Below are 17,348 nucleotides of genomic sequence, written 5' to 3'. Positions count from 1 at the left end.
GTGCGCGCGCTGACGGCGGGGGCGCGCGCTGAGGCGGCGGGGCGCGCGCTGACGGCAGGGCGGGGGCGTGCGCGCGCTGAGGCGGCGGGGGCGCGCGCTGACGGCAGGGCGGGGGCGCGCGCTGGCGGGGGGGGGCGTGCGTGCGCGCGCCGAGGCGGCGCGGCGGGGCGGGGCGGGGCAGGCCGGGCGCCCTTCCCAGGCGGCAGCGGGGGCGGCGTCGCGGTCGCGCTTCTTAAGCCGCGGGGCCGCCGCCTCCGGCCGGAGCCGGTCACAGGCCTCGCGCCCTCGCCATCTTCCGGCCGCGGCGGTGGAGAGGCGGAGCCGCGAGAGCGCGGCCCGGGCCGGCCCCGCGGGGCGGTGGCGGCCGTGACGGCGGCTCCGGGCCCGGCTCCCCTTCCGCACCCCTCCCGCCGGAGATGAGGGGAAGATGTCCGTGTCAGGGCTCAAGGCCGAGCTGAAGTTCGTGGCGTCCATCTTCCACAGGAGCCACGAGCGGTTCCGCATCGTGAGCTGGAAGCTGGACGAGCTGCACTGCCAGTTCCTGGGGCCGCCGCCCGCGCCGCCCGGCAGCCCGCACCCGCCGCTCACGCTGCACTGCAACATCACGGTGAGCCGGACAAAGGGCGGCGGGCGGGCGGGCGCCGGCCTCCACGTCGGCGGCAGGGAGAGCGCGAGCGCGGACCCGGCCGGGGAAGAAGTTGAGGACCGGCCCGCGGGTGGCCCGGCCCCGGGGTCGGGCGCGGCGGGGGCCGGGGCGGCACCGTCGGAGCCCACGCTCCCTTTCAGGCCGACAGCGTGAAGCTGCAGGTGCCGAAGCTGGGCAGAATAGTAACTTCGTGGAAGCGCATCACGAAGCTGGTTCTTTGTGGAACGGATTCCAGGGTATTGGTTCAGTGTTGGCAGAATATATACTCTTAATTGTAACAGGAGTCAAGGTGGTACTTTATGGCGAAACCCCGGTCTCTTGTCTTTGGCTCCCTTGGTTAAGTCAGTGGGCACTCACGTGCCTACAGTTTGTTGGGACTTTGCAAAGGCCTCGAGCTCATAACTGACTGGCTGGGCATGGTGGCACACGCCTTTAACCCCGGGACATGGGAGGCTGAGACAGGAGGATCTCAGGTGTGCTACTGGCCAACCTCAACAACTTAATGAGATTCTCAGCAACCCAGTGAGAACTTGTTTCCAAAAAAAGAGAGCAGAGGGTATAGTTTGTAGGCAGATTGGCCCTGGGTTCAATTCTCAGTCCCCAAACAAACAAACACACACCCCAACAACGACAAACTAAGGAGATCATGAGGAGAAGGTGGGTACTGTCCACTATTCCCCCCTCCCCTCCAATGGACACAATACAATCAAGTGCCAAAGTGAGAAAATTCACTTATATCTGAGTATTGTGTTGTGGGGACTGGTGTTTAAAAAATGGGCACGGCAGTCTCAGTCTTCTTGTGGGATGAGTTTTATACAGCCTACCACTGTAATGTTATGCAAGCCAAAGAGAGCAAGCACTTTTGATTTGGAGGAGGTGCACCTTCTAGGGAGATTGAGGAGTTGCACTTACACAGGTGAGTACAGTTTTGGAAAGCCACTGGAAGGGCATTGCAGAAAGAGGAAACTCCACCCAAGCGAGACACTGAAGCTTGAGAATGTGTGGTTTGTGTAGGAGTTGGCCATATAGCTGCAGACTTAAGGATTTAGGCTGGTGAAGGAGATTTTCCACATCCGGGAAACAAGTAGTGAACATGAAGTGAGTGGTAGTGAGGAGACTGGCCTGAATGTCTTGGAGAGTGATTATTCTGGTAAAAGTTCCGGGGTGGCCAGGAGAAGGTAGGGCTGGCTTAAATGATGGGAGACTGAACTTAGAATCTGTGGGGACACAACACTAAGTTATTCAGGTAAATTGAGAAAACGTGTTTGCCATCCAGGACTAGAAGTGCTTCTCTATAGTGCATGGCCTGCAGGAAGTATATGCGTGGTTGGACATGCAGTGGGGGAGGACTGCTGTGCTGGCATTTAACACCAGGGGTGCAGAGATGCCAAAGGTTTTGTAATGTTCCTGCAGTCCACATCAAAGAATTACCCCACCAAAAAGTCAGCGGTGCCCCATGGAGACATATTGGCGGCTGTTAGGAGACTGCTACAGGCATAGATAATGAGTGATGGCCTGAATTGGATGGTGATGACAGAAATGGAAAAAGAAGAGAACTAGACCCACCCTGGGAATGTCTGATTTGGTGGAATATAGTGTAATGGTACTGTTAGTAGAAACTATTAAAATTGAGCTGCTAGTGAATTAGGACAGATATTATCAGAACATAATTATGATACTGAGTATGAGTGTGTGCTACTTCTTATGGAAAAACATGAAACAACAGTTGAGTAGTGTGGGGACACTACATACCCAGCCTCAGCAGTGATAAGCTTCCTGCCAGTCTTATGTCATCTGTACCCCACCTTGGATTATTTTGAAGCAGATTCCAGACATGTTACTTCCTCTTTCAGTATGCATCTCTTTAAATATGGGTGAGTGTTTTGATAAAATCTACATGTCTGTTCATGTTGTTGCCATTTGTGTGGAAAGAGCAATGAAAACACAGGGATCAATTTCAAATGCCAAGACCAGTCTATGGGGTTTGGGATTTGTTATTCTGTAAATATTATAGCTAAAAAGAGGGAAAAAAGAGAATTTAATGTATTCTTTAACTTTCCTTTTAGACAACTCGCCTATTTATTGCTCTCTCCTACATACCAGCCCACTCTTCCGTAATGTTGCAGTGAATGGTGTCTCACTACTTTTACATATGGGCATACCAGTTTCTGTATAATCCTCTAAAGATACTGGGCTCTTTTTTCCTCTTAGGCTTTTGTATCAGCTATTTTTTCCCATGTGGAGTGTGCTCCCGATTCTTACTTCTTACCCTACCCCAATCTGTCTTTCCAGGTCTGACTGTCCCACAAAGCTCTTCTGGGTCATGTTCAGTTTATGGCGACATTTCTCCTTCCATCTGCTTTTTAAAATTCCTACTATTTCTGCTTTGGTTATGTTATCTTATACTATTACTGTTTTGAGTGCTTAAGTCTTTTAAAATGTATGTTCTTTATGGTGACAAGCAGAATTATGCTATATTATACTCTAATTATGCTTTATATCTTCCACTGGGCAAATATTTGTTTTATTGACTATATGGCCACCATTCTAGCTATATTCTATTTGAATAGAAGTCTTAACTACTTTAAAAGTTAGCTGCCAAGAGTTTTCGAAAGTATACAGATAACATCAAGAAGGTGTCACGGATAGTACATAAATATTTAACAGGTCACTGAAGGCTAGATAGGAAATTTGTAATTTGACTACATATGAAAGTGTCAGAAACAAAAACAAAAAACATGCTAGATATTTTACTCTCTAGGCCAAAGGAATTGAATGTTTTCCCCATTTTGTAAATTTGTCCTCATCCTGAATATGAAGGGAAAAGACTACTCTTTTTCAACTTGTTTTCTCTGAACTCATGGCATGAAAGATTGGCTGTTACACAAACATAAGTATTGTTTTTCCACTTTCAGCAAACAGAGCTAATTGCCAGTCAGTGCTCACATCCAGTTGTTATGATCACACCTAAAAGAGAAGCCCCTTGTTTTAATAACTGGTGCAGCCATATATAGTTTTATTTTAGTCCTTTTGAAGTATTTAACATAACCTGACAACTCCATTACTGCTTTTATGAACTTCTTGGTATCTGGGAACTCTTGGTAGGGAATTGCTATTTTAGAATGAAAGAAACTCCCCCAGGAAGTTAAATTAGTTGATAATCAAGTGCAAATTTATTTTTTATATGTATAGCATAATAACTTTTTTTTTTTGCATGAATGGCTATTTGCCAGGCCATTTTGGTGGAGCATTTTTTTTTGTTTGTCTAATTAAATTTCTATTCATCATTACCAAAAAGCTTCTTCCCCCAACAGCAACATTCTGGAGAGTAAGTCTTTACCTAGTAACTAGGACATTAAGCAGATCACTTCTTTTACTGTATTTCTCTATAAAATAGATAATACTTTTTTTGCTCTGCAAGAAATAGGAAAGCAAGAAATAGGAAAAGCTTTTTGGCAATTTTACTGTGCAAATATGAAAGTGATGTTGTCATTTGTGGCTGAGTAACAGTTTATTCAGAAAATGCTTTATAACATTTTCTTGGGAAATAAGACAGAGCTGTTAACGTCTTTATTTTTTGCTTTTCTGTGTTTACACTGATAAAAAGTAGTTCAGCCAAAGTTGAACAAAAGAAGTAACGGACAGATCTTGACTAAGGAGCCTAAGACCTTTTCTTTAGTTTATCTTCCTAGGACAGATTACCTTTCCAAATGAAACTTGTGGAGAAGCATTAGGAAATTTCAGAACTGTCAAGTTAAGTTCCTAAGTGACAGAAACATTGTTTTAATTTATGTAACCAGTTTATAATAGAGGGTCAAAATCATAATGGCTGTTTATCCTCCATCTTCATTTTTATGTCCTTCCTTGAAAGAAAGGGATATCTGAAGAAGAGACTCAGGTTTCCCTTTTATGAATGGTGTAGCCCTTAGTAACTTGAGTTTTTTGTTGTTTATTAGACCTAGGAAAGGGTTATGCCAGGTAAGGGGCAGGGCATTGCATTGAAATACTCCCTGCCAAATGTAAAGCATTGCTAGAGAGTAATAAAAGGGGCTCCTTTTCCCCAGGGCCTTTGCAACAGCATTCTGCGATGTCTTCTAAAGACCATTCTGAAAGACATGCCTAGTCAGAACCACAGAGACCATCTATTGGGTTTCTGCAGCTTAGAAGGTTCACATCCTCTTCAGTACCATTGTTTCTCTGCCTCATTTCCTTTAGAATATTGTTCTGAATAGCTATAATTTGCTGCCTGTCTTTGAATGTTGAAGCATTTTGTAGATCACAGGGTAAGTACACATTTTTCTATTAAGTTAGTTTTTTTACTCTACTTTTGTGGGCTCTGGGTTAGCTATTTAGTTTTTACTTGTAAAATTATTAATAGGGAATTGTACACACATACATTTGGTATCTTATGTTGCCAGAAAACTTGGAATTTTATTAAGGTACTGTATAGTAATTCTGTCAGTTTTTTCTTTACCTCACATTTATTGGACAGCAAATATGAAAGTAATATGTCCCATAATTAGTCTTCAGAAGAATTACAGCTGCTGTAACTTTTAAGAAGTAAATGTAGCAGTTTTTTAAAAATTATGAAATTCCTGGAGAAGCTATGTCCTTCCATTTGTAAAGATATAAAAAAAATAGCAGAATGGAGGAGAAACAAATATCTTGAATTTATTTGTCGTTAAATTTCTCACTTTTTTTTTTTTTTTTGGGTGGTACTGGGGTTCCTGGAAGCCCTTCTACCTCCGGGATACACTCCCAGACCTATTTTATACCTTTTATTTGGAAACGGTCTTTTAAGCCAGCGAGGCTGGCTTCGAACCTGCGTGATCCTCCTGTCTCCGCCTCCCAAGCATGGGGATTACAAGCGTGCGCCACCACGCCCGGCCTAAATTTCTCACTTTAAGAAATGAAAATAAAAAAGATATGTTTAAAGCACTTATACAGTCTCAGGAAAAACTGCCTGGGAAGTTTTGGATACCATCTAATATTTAAAAACTGGCACATCACAGGTCATTTTAAAAAGGAATAGTAAGAAAACTATCTTTTCAAGATGTACATGAAATTGAAAGTATTAATGGATAGGTTTAAATATTTCTCACCATTTTACATGTCTTTTTTTTGTAGTATTGGGGTTTGAGCCCAGGGGCATTCTGCCTCCTAGCTACACCCCATCCCTAAATTTATTTTTTTTATCAGGTTCCTGAGAGTCTTGCTCTATTGCTGAGGCTGACCAAAATATCAGATTTCCTGGTTTCACCCACCTGACAACTCTCAGGAGGAGTCCTTCAGTCAGTTTTTTTGTCAGAAAAAGGAGGTAGCAAAACCAGCTTTGGGGGAACCTTGTAGGTTAACGTAGAATGGCGGAGTGATGTTTCTTTCTTTTTTTTCTTTTTTTTTTTTTTTTTTGTGGGTCTGGGGATGGAACTTAGAGGCATTTGACCTCTAAGCTTCATCCCCTGCCCTATTTTTTATTCTTTATTTTGAAACAGGGTCTCACCAAGTTGCAGAGGGCCTCACTAAGTAGCCGAGGCTGTCCGCGAACCGTAATCCTCCAGTCTCAGCCTCCCGAATGCTGGGATTACAAGTGTGCGCCACCACACCTAGCTTGTGATGTTTCTTTCAAGGAAGAAACTTTGGGGAAATTGGAGAAGGGGGTAGGAGGTGAGGGGTTAGTAGTAGCAGTTCTCAGAGTGTTCAGAGCAAGGACACCTTTACACCCTAAAAATGTATTGTGAGCCTAAGGAGCTTTTTATTTACATCACTAATATATTGATATTTATCTTGTCATTAGAATTTTTTTTGGGGGTGGTACTGGGGTTCCTGGAAACCTTTCTACCTCCAGGCTACACTCCCAGACCTATTTTTATATTTTTATTTGGAAACAGGGTATCCTAAGCAAGCAAGACTGGCTTTGAACCTGCGTGATCCTCCTGTCTCTGCCTCCCAAGCGCAGGGATTACAAGTGTGCGCCACCACGCCTGGCTTGTCATTAGAAATTTAAAGCATAAAACTCAATACATGTTATTTGTTTTATGAAAAAAGAAAATCATTTTCTAAACCAAAAGTTTTAGCAAGAATAGCAGTACAGTATATTTCTTGCATATATCTTTGCTGTTTTGTTTACTTCTGCATTCAGTTCTTTGTGTGATACATTGTTTTGGCTGAAATAATGTAAACAGAGTCCAGCCTCACACAGATGCCAGGTAGGAAAAAGAAATATTTTGTAGCCCATATTAGGTAATTGTGAATATTCTTTTATTTATGCTCTGTAGAATCTTTCTTGATCTTTCTTGAACTTTGAATGATTTTTTATTTTAATTCTTACATGCTATTATTACATACATTGGTCATTTGGAAAATATTGGTTTCCTGAGATCTTCTATATGTTGATACATTTCATGCAAGTGCTTCAAAGTTCTATTTTTTTTCCCCAAACCTTGAAGTTTATTTATTGGCAATATATACTTTCCTTTGTTTTTTTCTTGAAATATGGGATATATATATATATATATATATATATATATATATATATATATATATATATTTTTTTTTTTTTTTTTTTTTTTTTTTTTTGCGGGTCTGGGGATGGAACCCAGAGGCATTTGGCCTCCGAGTTACACCCCCTGCCCAATTTTTTATTCTTTATTTGGAAACAGGGTCTCACTGAGTTGCAGAGGGCCTCACTAAGTAGCTGAGGCTGGCCGCGAACTATGATCCTCCGGTCTCAGCCTCCTGAATGCTGGGATTACAAGCGTGCACCACCACGCCCGGCTCATTCAGTTTTGAGAAAATGCTTGCCAAAAATTTAAGTTGGAATACCATTGTTTGTCAGTCATCCTTTCAAGTAAAAATGTTATTCCATTTATGTGGTTAGCTCGCTTCACATCTCAGTCACACAAGTGCTTTTCTTCAAATATTCTGTAGGAGTGCTCATGTAAACTTTTATTTAGTCACAGTATTTAAAAAGATATACTCAAAAATCAAGATTATATATATATATATATATATATATATATATATATATATATTGCTGTTTGATCATAGACATTCTTAAACAAGACTGACCTTTCCCCCTTTCTTCCTTTTAACAAACCTGAAGTACATGACCATTACTAATTGGTGTCATTGCCATTATTTGTGCTCAGATGCCAGTGGTTTTACCCATAAATATGGTTTAAAAACAGCAATTAACATCTTAGTGTTTCTGTAGAAATAGTTTAGAGCTATGGGTCTGAGGGCCCCACTTTGAGAACAATTGAAATACATGCCTAGAGCTTAAGTGGTAATTGATTTCCATTAAGATTTTTCCAATTCTGTCTCCTCTCCCGTGTGTGTGTGTGTGTGTGTGTGTGTGTGTGTGTGTGTGTGTTTGTGTGTGTGTTGTGCTGGGGTTTGAACCCAGAGGCATTCTACCTTTGAGCTACACCACCAGCCATATCTAATTTTTTATTTTAAAACAGAGTCTCACTAAGTTGTAGAGGGTCTCACTAAGTTGCTGAAGCCCGTCTGAGAACATGTGACCCTTCTGTCTCAGCTCCCCAAGTACTGAGATTACATGCATGGGCCACTACCCCAGGTTCCAATTCTTTTTCTTTTCTTCCCCTCCCTCCCTCCCTCCCTCCCTCCCTCTCTTTCTTTTCCTCTAAGTTGGATGCAATTATATTCCTAGGTGGCTTCTAGAAACCTGCTCTCTTGTTTGCAAATGATCAAATCAAATGTGCAGAATGGCTGACTTTAGGACTTTGGATAAACTTAAAATATGGACTGTGGAATTCTACAGTTATATATACTTTTTAAAAGTATATATAAATGTGGACTGTAGAATATATACATATATACTATAGAATATATATTTCTTTATATTCTAGTAGAATAATAAAAATGAATTACAAAAAGTCTTATCAAATTTAACCTTTACCAAAGCTATCAAGGAGTTTGGTGAGTTCTCTGTAAAAATCACAGCTCTGAAACAGAATGTTGATAAACTATAGCTTTGCTGGCCTTTGAAGAACAAAATGAAAAACAGGGATTTTCTTCACTAAATGGGAAGATTCTTTTATCCCAATTGAAAGAGAGGAATTTCAAGTTTTGATACAAAAACAATTAGAATAGGATATTACTCCTGTGGGGGGGGCTCTTCACCCCCCTTCTCTTTCTCTCTCTGTGTGCGCACTTGTGCTCTTGGTCCTTATCATTTTCTATCACGATTAGGTGGCACAGCAAACTTTTATCTGTGTTATAAGATGTGTACACCTTTAAGGTTTTTTTTTCTCTTGTTTTTAATATTTGTCCTTATTGGGATAAATTTGTGGATTTCTACACTACTCTTACAAACTAGGTCTCAAGTCACAATAAAAGAAGTAATTTTTTTTAGGAAATAAAAAAGTACTCTGAGTACTTTCTTCCACTCTTATCTAGAATACCAAGGCTTCTGAGAAACAACATAAATAAAAACTAGTGTCTTTAAGACTTAAGTTTGTTGTATTTTTTGAAACTTTCTTTTTCTCAAAAGCTACACATTAAGCTGATTTTTAGTGAAGCATTTAAAAAATCTACAAGATCATCCTTAGAAGCTGTTAAAAATTATTTCTGATAACAATAATAATTCCTAACAATTTAGACAGATGTGAATACAACCCCAATAAAAATTTTAAAGTCATTTTAAAAATAACTTCAGTTAGTCCCATTCCACATATGCCATGAGATCATGTAAACTGCAGCCATGGATTCTGAAAATATAGATATTCTTATCTATAAAAACACTAGCATACAACTTGAAACTAAATTCAAAGTGACAAACATCTTAAGGGAACTTAAAAGTACCATTTATGTTTGTAAAACAAAAGCAGAATAAAACCAATCTGTGTTATTAGGAGACTTGTCCTGGAAACTTTTTTATTTTTATTTTTTTGCGGGTCTGGGGATGAAGCCTAGGGGCATTCGACCTCCGAGTTACACCCCCTGCCCTGTTTTTTATTCTTTATTTATTTTTTAATTTTTTTTTATTATTTGGGTGGTACTGGGGTTCCTGGAAGCCCTTCTACCTCCGGGCTACACTCCCAGACCTATTTTTACATTTTTATTTGGAAACAGGGTCTCCTAAGCCAGCGCGCGTGGCTGGCTTCGAACCTGCGCGATCCTCCTGTCTCTGCTTCCCAAGCGCGGGGATTACAAGCGTGCGCCATCACGCCCGGCCTTTTATTCTTTATTTTGAAACAGGGTTTCACTAAGTTACAGAGTGCCTCACTTAAGTAGCTGAGGCTGTCCATGAACCACAATCTTCCGGTCTCAGCCTCCCAAATGCTGGGATTACAAGCGTGCACCACCATGACCGGCATCCTTGAAACTTTTTAATACATTATTGGTGGGCACTCTTAATATCTTTTATGCTGTCAATTGAAAGAGAATAATTTCTTGAGTAAAAGAATAAAAAGTGAGCTAATAAACTATAGGTCAGTCACCACATGTAAAACTAAGATGACTCTGACAATGAGTGGTCCCACAGCCCCTCTGATTTTGCTATATCCTTAAGGTCTCACTCTGAAGCTCTTAGACCAATCTACCTTTGGGACAATTTTATATGTAGACCCAGATGACAAGTGATTTTCATCCTGTTTTCTTAAAATTTGTATCAGTAGTCTATAACAGATAGTAATGAGATAGCTTTAGCAGTAGATGAAGCAAGATGGTAACTTTGTTTTTGAAGAAATATTTCTCTGTCTTTTAATCTAGGCTTCTCAATTCCGGAAGCAGGGCCAATTTGAGTCTGTAGATCAGATTAAACTCTGGAACAAAGAATTTATTTTATAAAGTGCTTACAGGATGTGTTGAAGTGGGCCTCCTCTTGCAGCTCCACAGAATTAAAGTGCTGGTGATAAATATGGGTATAAACCCTGAATAGACATGCTTTTAGGATGGTCTTTGCCACAGACATCAACTTCTTGGGAAATGGGATCCCGATCTTGGAAGGAAAAAATTCATCATCAAGCTGATACTGAACCTGTCATCACGTAAATGTATGTTTTATAGGACACTTGATTGGCTTTTTAATATTAGTACCTTCTGCCCAATAATATTCATATAATTGCAGACATGACTTGACAGTTTGCTTCAGGTCAGAATTCTGTAATAGTTCCATGTAACATGTTGATCTGGTTGAATAATGCACAATATTAACAGCAGTCCACTCATTGAGGTCCTCTCCCTGTGGTAAACATCTTCTTTCAGACTCCCACTTCCTAGAGTTGCTTTGGCATGTTTTGAGAGTTCTGACTAATGAGACCCTTCTGGGATACTCTTCTTTGACAAGAATGTTTTAGAAAAGTGGCTGCTAAAGAGGAAGCTCGTCTTGGGTCCTCTGAGAGCAGGGGAGGGGCTGGGAACCTCAACCCTTACTGGGATTTGGAACTGAGAGGCAGCTGACCATTCTCAGCTTGAAAACCGCACTGCCATGGCTCCGAGCCGGGCTGGAGTGTCTATAGAGCTGTGGCGTCTGCTCACATTCTTTTATATAGTCCTGAAGAGTTTTGATCCAGAGCAACAACTCATATTTATTTTGCTCATGTATAAGCTTAGGCAAGCACTAACCTATAAATTAATAATTAAAACTAAATCTAGTTTTGTTTTTTAAAGGCTAAAGAAAATTCGGACTAAAACAGTTTTTAGTTGGTGTGTTTCCATGATAGGCAGAAGAATTTGAAAAGAGAATGCAGTACTCATCAGTGGTTTCCTTTAAGGACTATTTGGATCACTCACATAGTTGATGACACGATTCACCTTGTCCAGGTTGTTGGATTGCTCAGACGGTCTCAGGTTGCCTTGTTATAGCTCAGAGCCCTTTTCCCCTCCTTGCCGCACTGGCCTCACCATCCAGCAGCTCAATATGTATGTGGCAGCTGGTTTCCTTTGGTGGGACCAGTTGAAAGAGCAGAAGAGAAAATGAGCAAGATAGATGCTTGGTTTTTTTTTTTTTTTGTAACCTAATTTCAGAAGTGACAGCTCATTACTTTTCTATATTCTGGGTGTTAGAAGTGAGTCACTAATTCCAGGGGAGAGAATTTTACAAGGTTGTGAATACCAAGAGGTGAGAAATATTGGGGCCATTTTAGAGGTTACCTGCTATAGTTCAACGGCATCATCATCAGTGGGTGTGGGAGCCACCTGTGAGCCAGCTTGGGAGGCTGAGACAGGAGGATTGCAGGTTTGAGACAAGTCTCAGCAACTTAGAACCTGTTTCAAAATAAAATAATTTTTCAACAATAAAAAGCCGGGTGTGGTGGCGCACACTTGTAATCCCTGCGCTTGGGAGGCTGAGACAGGAGGATCGTGCAGGTTCGAAGTCAGCTGTGCTGGCTTAAGAAACCCTGTTTCCAAATAAAAAAGTATAAAAATAAAAATAGGTCTGGGAGTGTAGCTCGAAGGTAGAAGGGTTTCCAGGAACCCCAGTACCACAAAAAAAAAAAAAAAAAAAAAAGAGTTGAGAATGTAGCAAACAAGTCATTATTGTCTGTGAACAGACAACTAAGCTATACAAGAATAGCTGTCTTAAAAGCCCAACTCCTATGGTAATTGAATGCTGAATATATACTGGCAGCCCTATTCTGCTTTTTAACACCTGCCATATTTAAGAAGTAGTCTTTAATAAATCTGTTCCTTTAGAAATTATACTCTGTGTTACAATCTAAAAAGGAATGGAAAACTATTAGGAAGAAAGCAAAATTAAATGGATTTTAGATTTGTTTTCTAATGGAAGGAAAGTTTCAGTAACTTCTGTAATTACACAAGACAGAAGGCAGGAGTATAGTGAGTAAAATGTCATGAAAAGTCATTTTCAGCGTTTTTAAGGGTTTAGAGACATGTATTCCTTGGCTTTATTAATTAATTTTTTTTGTTTGTTTTGTTTTTTGTTTTGGTACTGGGGATTGAATCCAGGGGCATCCTACCTTCAAGTTACACCCCTAACCCTTTTCACTTGTTGTTTTGAAATAGGGGCTTGCTATGTTGCTGAGAGTCTCATTATGTTCCTGAGGCTGGTTTTGAAGCTGCATGTACCACCTTGCCTGGGTTCCTTGGCTTTAACTTGAGAACTCAGATTTCTTCAAGATAAAGTTTAAAAATATAGATTTATTTCCTCTTCCTCCTCTTCTTCCTCCGTGTGTGTGTGTGTGTGTGTGTGTGTGTGTGTGTGTGTGAGAGAGAGAGAGAGAGAGACAGACAGACAGACAGACAGACAGAGACAGACAGACAGAGACAGACAGACAGAGGATTGAACCCAAGGGCATTTTGCCTCTGAGCCACACCCCCAGTCTTATTTTTTATTCTTTATTTTGAAAAGTAGCTGAGGCTGGTTGCACACCTGCGATCCTCCTGTCTCAGCCTCCCAAGTACTAGGATTACAAGTGTGTGCCACCATGCTTAGCTATTTTTTATTTTAAAACAGGGTGTCTCTAAGTTGGTCAGGGCCTTGCTAAGTTGCTTAGGTGGGCCTAGAGCCTATGATACTCCTTTTTCAGCCTCCCAAGTACTAGGATTGCAGGCATGTGCCACTGTAACTGGCTAGAATTATTATATTAGAAGGCAAAAATAATATCGTTTAAGTCTGTTGATTGCCCTTAAAGACTGGGGATTGAATCCAAGAGTATTCTATCTCCCGTTTTATTTTTTATTTTGAATCAGGGTTTTACTAAGTTGCAGAGGACCTTGCTAAGTTGCTGAGGCTGTACTCCTCCTGTCTCAGCCTCCTAAGTACTGGGATTACAGATGTGTGCCACCATGCTTGTCTTGGGATATTTTTAAACTTGGATATGTTTTTTGAGAGATTTATTATGATTCCTCATGTTAAAGCGTTTGACAAAGGGGAAAACTGGAGAATATGCACAAAGATAGACCTTTTTTTTTTTTTTGAGGTGGTACTGGGGGTGGAACCCAGGGGCCGCCTACCTCCGGGCTACATTCCCAGACCTATTTTATATTTTATTTGGAAACAGGGTCTCTTAAACCAGCTGAGGCTGGCTTCGAACCTGCACGAACCTCCTGTCTCAGCCTCCCAAGAATGGGGATTACAAGCATGTGCCACCATGCCTGACTTTAGACCTTTCTTTACAAAGGAAAGATGCCTATTTTTTTTTTTATGTTGAATACTATCTTTTTCCTTTGATAAAATATAACTTTATAGTGTGCTTGCTTCAAGTCATGCTGCTTGCTGGGTAAAGTACCTCTGTTTGTTTTTAGACTTATAAATTACATGCATGGGATAGGTAAGATTATAAAATTTAGCAGCTTTGTTTTTTTTTTTTTGGTAATGGAGATTGAATCCAGAGGCATTCTGCCTCTGACCTTCATCTCCAGCCATCATCATCATCATCATTGTCGTCGTCATTATTATTATTATTATTATTATTATTATTATTATTATTCTGGGGATTGAACCTAGGGGCATTCTACCTCCGAGCTAGACCCCCAGCCCTATTTTTCATTCTTTTTTTTGAAACAGGTACTCACTTAGTAGCAAAGGGCCTCGCTAAGTAGCTGAGGCTGGCTGCAAACCACAATCCTCCTGTCTCAGCCTCCCAAATGCTGGGATTACAAGATTGTGCTACCACACCCAGCTCTCTTCTTTCTTTTCTTTTCTTTCTTTCTTTCTTTCTTTCTTTCTTTCTTTCTTTCTTTCTTTCTTTCTTTCTTTCTTTTTGCGGGTCTGGGGATTGAACCCAGGGGCATTTGACCTCCGAGCTACACCCCCTGCCCTATTTTTTATTCTTTATTTTGAAATCGGGTCTCACTGAGTTGCAAAGGGCCTCACTAAGTAGCTGAGGCTGTCCACTAACTGCAATCCTCCAGGTCTCAGCCTCCCGAATGCTGGGATTACAAGCGTGTGCCACCACGCCTGGCTTAATGTTACTTTTCTTCCCCCTGATAGTTTTACTAGAATCTATTAGTGGTATGGTTTAATTGCATATCTTGGTTAGACTGTATATAAATATGTCTATATTTATATATAGACTAACCACTTGTTACTCAGTGATATGGTTTAATTGCATGTCTCAATTAGTCTTTATATAAATGTGTTTAATACAGGTATCTCTCTAACAGGAATCTTACCCATCTTCTTCACCAATATGGTTTGTGGATTCTGATGACCCAAATCTGACATCAGTTCTAGAACGTCTAGAAGATACTAAGAACAACAATTCGGTGAGAAAATAAGCCATCCTACTTTCTTTTTTCTCATGAATGCTAAGTATAAAACTTAAGTAGGTATTGAGAGGTATTATGGCTTAAAACTATGATTAATGATTATTTGATAGTCTTAAGGGTCCAACACTAGTGTTTGGTTTTTTATTTTTTTTAATTCTTTGACTTCTATTTACTACTTGGTTTCCCTCTCTTTTAAAATTTTATTTCCCATAGGAACAGCCTTGCTTAGTTAGATCTTTAGGTTAGAGATTTGGAGTTTTCCCTCCCTGCATTCTGACCATTAAACTAAGAAAGCACTTTTGGTAGAGATTACTAGCTAAGGTGGGAAGTAGAAAAAAGCTAAGGCAGCTGTGAAGTGGATTAACGATGGAATGACACCAACATTAGTGTTAAGGATTTGCCATTTTATTTTTTAATATATAGTAGCCCCCCCCCCCATCTGTGGGCAGTATGTCCCAAGACATACTCCAAGTGGATACTACTACTTTATGTTCTGTATACATACATGTGATAACTTATAAATTAGGTACAGTAAGAGATTAACATCAATAATAAGATGGAACAATTATAGCAACATACTGAAATAAGTATTTGAATTGTTTTTCTCTTAAAACTTTTAATTTAATGTTTTTTTGGACTGTGGTTGATCTGGAGTAACTGGAACTGCAGAATGCAAAACTGGGGATAAAGGAGGACTACTGTGTAAAAGAAATGTATCTTTTTCCATTTTCTAGAAATTTAAAAATTATTTTTTGTTGATTATAAACTTCTAAGTGCCCATGGTGAGGAAAGTATTATACACTAACCAAAACAGGAAAATTAAAATCTCCCTACTGAACATGACTACTAGTGATATGATGGCTATTTTTACCAGATTTTTTTTCTTTGCTGGTAAAATATATGCATCTTTATACATGTGTTTAAATAGTTAAAGTCACATTCTATATAGACTTATCTCTCTCTATATATGTGTGTGTGTGTGTGTGTGTGTGTGTGTGTGTGTGTGTGTATATATATATATTTTTTTTTTTTTTTTTGTGGTACTGGGAATTGAACCCAGAAAATAGCTTTTACCTCCAAGCTATTCTTCCAGGCCAGTTTTATTTATTTGGAAACAGGGTCTTGCCAAGTTGCTGAGGCTGGCTTCAAACCTGCTATCCTCCTGTTTCAGCCTCCCAAGTACTGTGCTTATAGGCATGGACCACCATTCCCGCATCTTATATCTTTTTAAATATTATCATTGTATTTTCCTATGATGTCATAAAGTCCTTATAGAAAAGGAACGGTCAGTTGGTGTGGTGGGCACAGTGTTCCTGGATGGACAAATTCCATGTTAAAAATATGTCAGTTATTTCCATATGGTCTGTTAATTTGTAAATCTAATGTAGTGTCAGCAAAAATCCAGCAGATTTTTCTTTGGAACTTGACAATGATTCTAGAGTTTGTTTTGAAGAGAAAATAATAAAAGTTTAAAAATAATAATTAGATACTTGCCTAGCCAGCTGTTAAATAAAGTGCTGTGTACTGGCTTTGGACCAGACTGATAAAGGCAGTAGAAGTTTGGAAAAAGTCATGCAAATAAAAATTTTTTTTGGTACAAGGGATTGAACCTAGGAGCATTCTACTTCTAAGCCACATACTCAACCCTGTTTTTATTTTTATTTTTTTTAGTTTTGAAACAGGATCTTAGTAAGTTGCAGTGGGACTCACCAAATTGTAAGGCTGGTCTTGAATCTTCAGTTCTCCTGTCTCAACCTCCCAAATACTGGATTACAAGTGTGTGCCACCATGCGCATCTGCAAATGAGAATTTAAAACAAAGTAAAGATGCGCTTTTAATTCAGTAACGAAGGGATAGGTTTTCAATAAGTAGTTTTCAGTAAGTAGTTTTTGGAGAATTGACCATTTGGGGAAATCAGAGTCTTTAACCCAAGTTTTTGTCAAAATGAATTATAGATGATTTAAACACATCTGTTCTTAAAACTAAGAACAGAAGAACATCAGTTTGAAGATACCTTAAGAGTTAAAGTTGACATGGAGAACTATGACCATAGGGATAAAATTAGAAGTTAAAGGCATGTTCACATCTGTAGTGGGGTGGTTTACACCTGGGAGAGGGGTGGGCACAGTCCTGTCACTGCCCCTCCTGTTAGAGTTGCCTTTGGAAACCTCTATAAGAGAAGACATGAGTGGAGCTACTTTTCATTGTCTAAAATGTTCCATCAGAGATGCTTATGAAGTTAAATATGATATAAAATTGAGCCAAATTATATTTAAAAAGTAAACATATTTCAATGAAAAAAAAAACCTTACAGCTTCTGCCAATATCTCATGGCCTAGTTTCTAGAGAGAATATGCGGTAGTTTTTCACTTTAAATTCATTTAACTCATCACAATCTGGATTCTGTCTTCATTGTTGCACTAATACGTATCTCCTAGTTGTCCAATCCAGTGGCTCCTTTTTTAGTTCCCAAATTGGCCTCTGCAGCATATCAATACTGCTT

The 17,348-nt window shown here is 39.9% G+C and overlaps 1 protein-coding gene and 1 pseudogene across 3 annotated transcripts in view; one reads left to right on the top strand and one right to left on the bottom strand.

The window, feature by feature from the left end:
* Window positions 1-427: 427 nt before the first annotated feature.
* The window catches only part of UBE2Q2 (ubiquitin conjugating enzyme E2 Q2), a gene marked incomplete at both ends in the record, with an annotated part of 78,141 nt that continues 61,220 nt past the window's right edge, over window positions 428-17,348 (top strand). For both annotated transcript variants that reach the window (XM_080692593.1, XM_080692592.1), the window contains 2 exons: window positions 428-607; window positions 14,741-14,842. In XM_080692593.1, coding sequence (XP_080548719.1) covers window positions 428-607; window positions 14,741-14,842 — 282 coding nt within the window. The remainder of the gene's footprint in view (window positions 608-14,740; window positions 14,843-17,348) is intronic.
* LOC308261030 (MOB kinase activator 1A-like) lies at window positions 10,373-14,015 on the bottom strand (annotated as a pseudogene). The gene is made up of 2 exons: window positions 13,985-14,015; window positions 10,373-11,004 (listed from the first exon to the last, which is right to left on the bottom strand). The product of its transcript is annotated as an MOB kinase activator 1A-like (transcript).

Source organism: Muscardinus avellanarius (genome assembly GCF_963383645.1).
Source record: "Muscardinus avellanarius genome assembly, chromosome: 3".
NCBI classification, from domain to species: domain Eukaryota; kingdom Metazoa; phylum Chordata; class Mammalia; order Rodentia; family Gliridae; genus Muscardinus; species Muscardinus avellanarius.
This window is presented reverse-complemented; position numbering and strand designations above follow the sequence as displayed.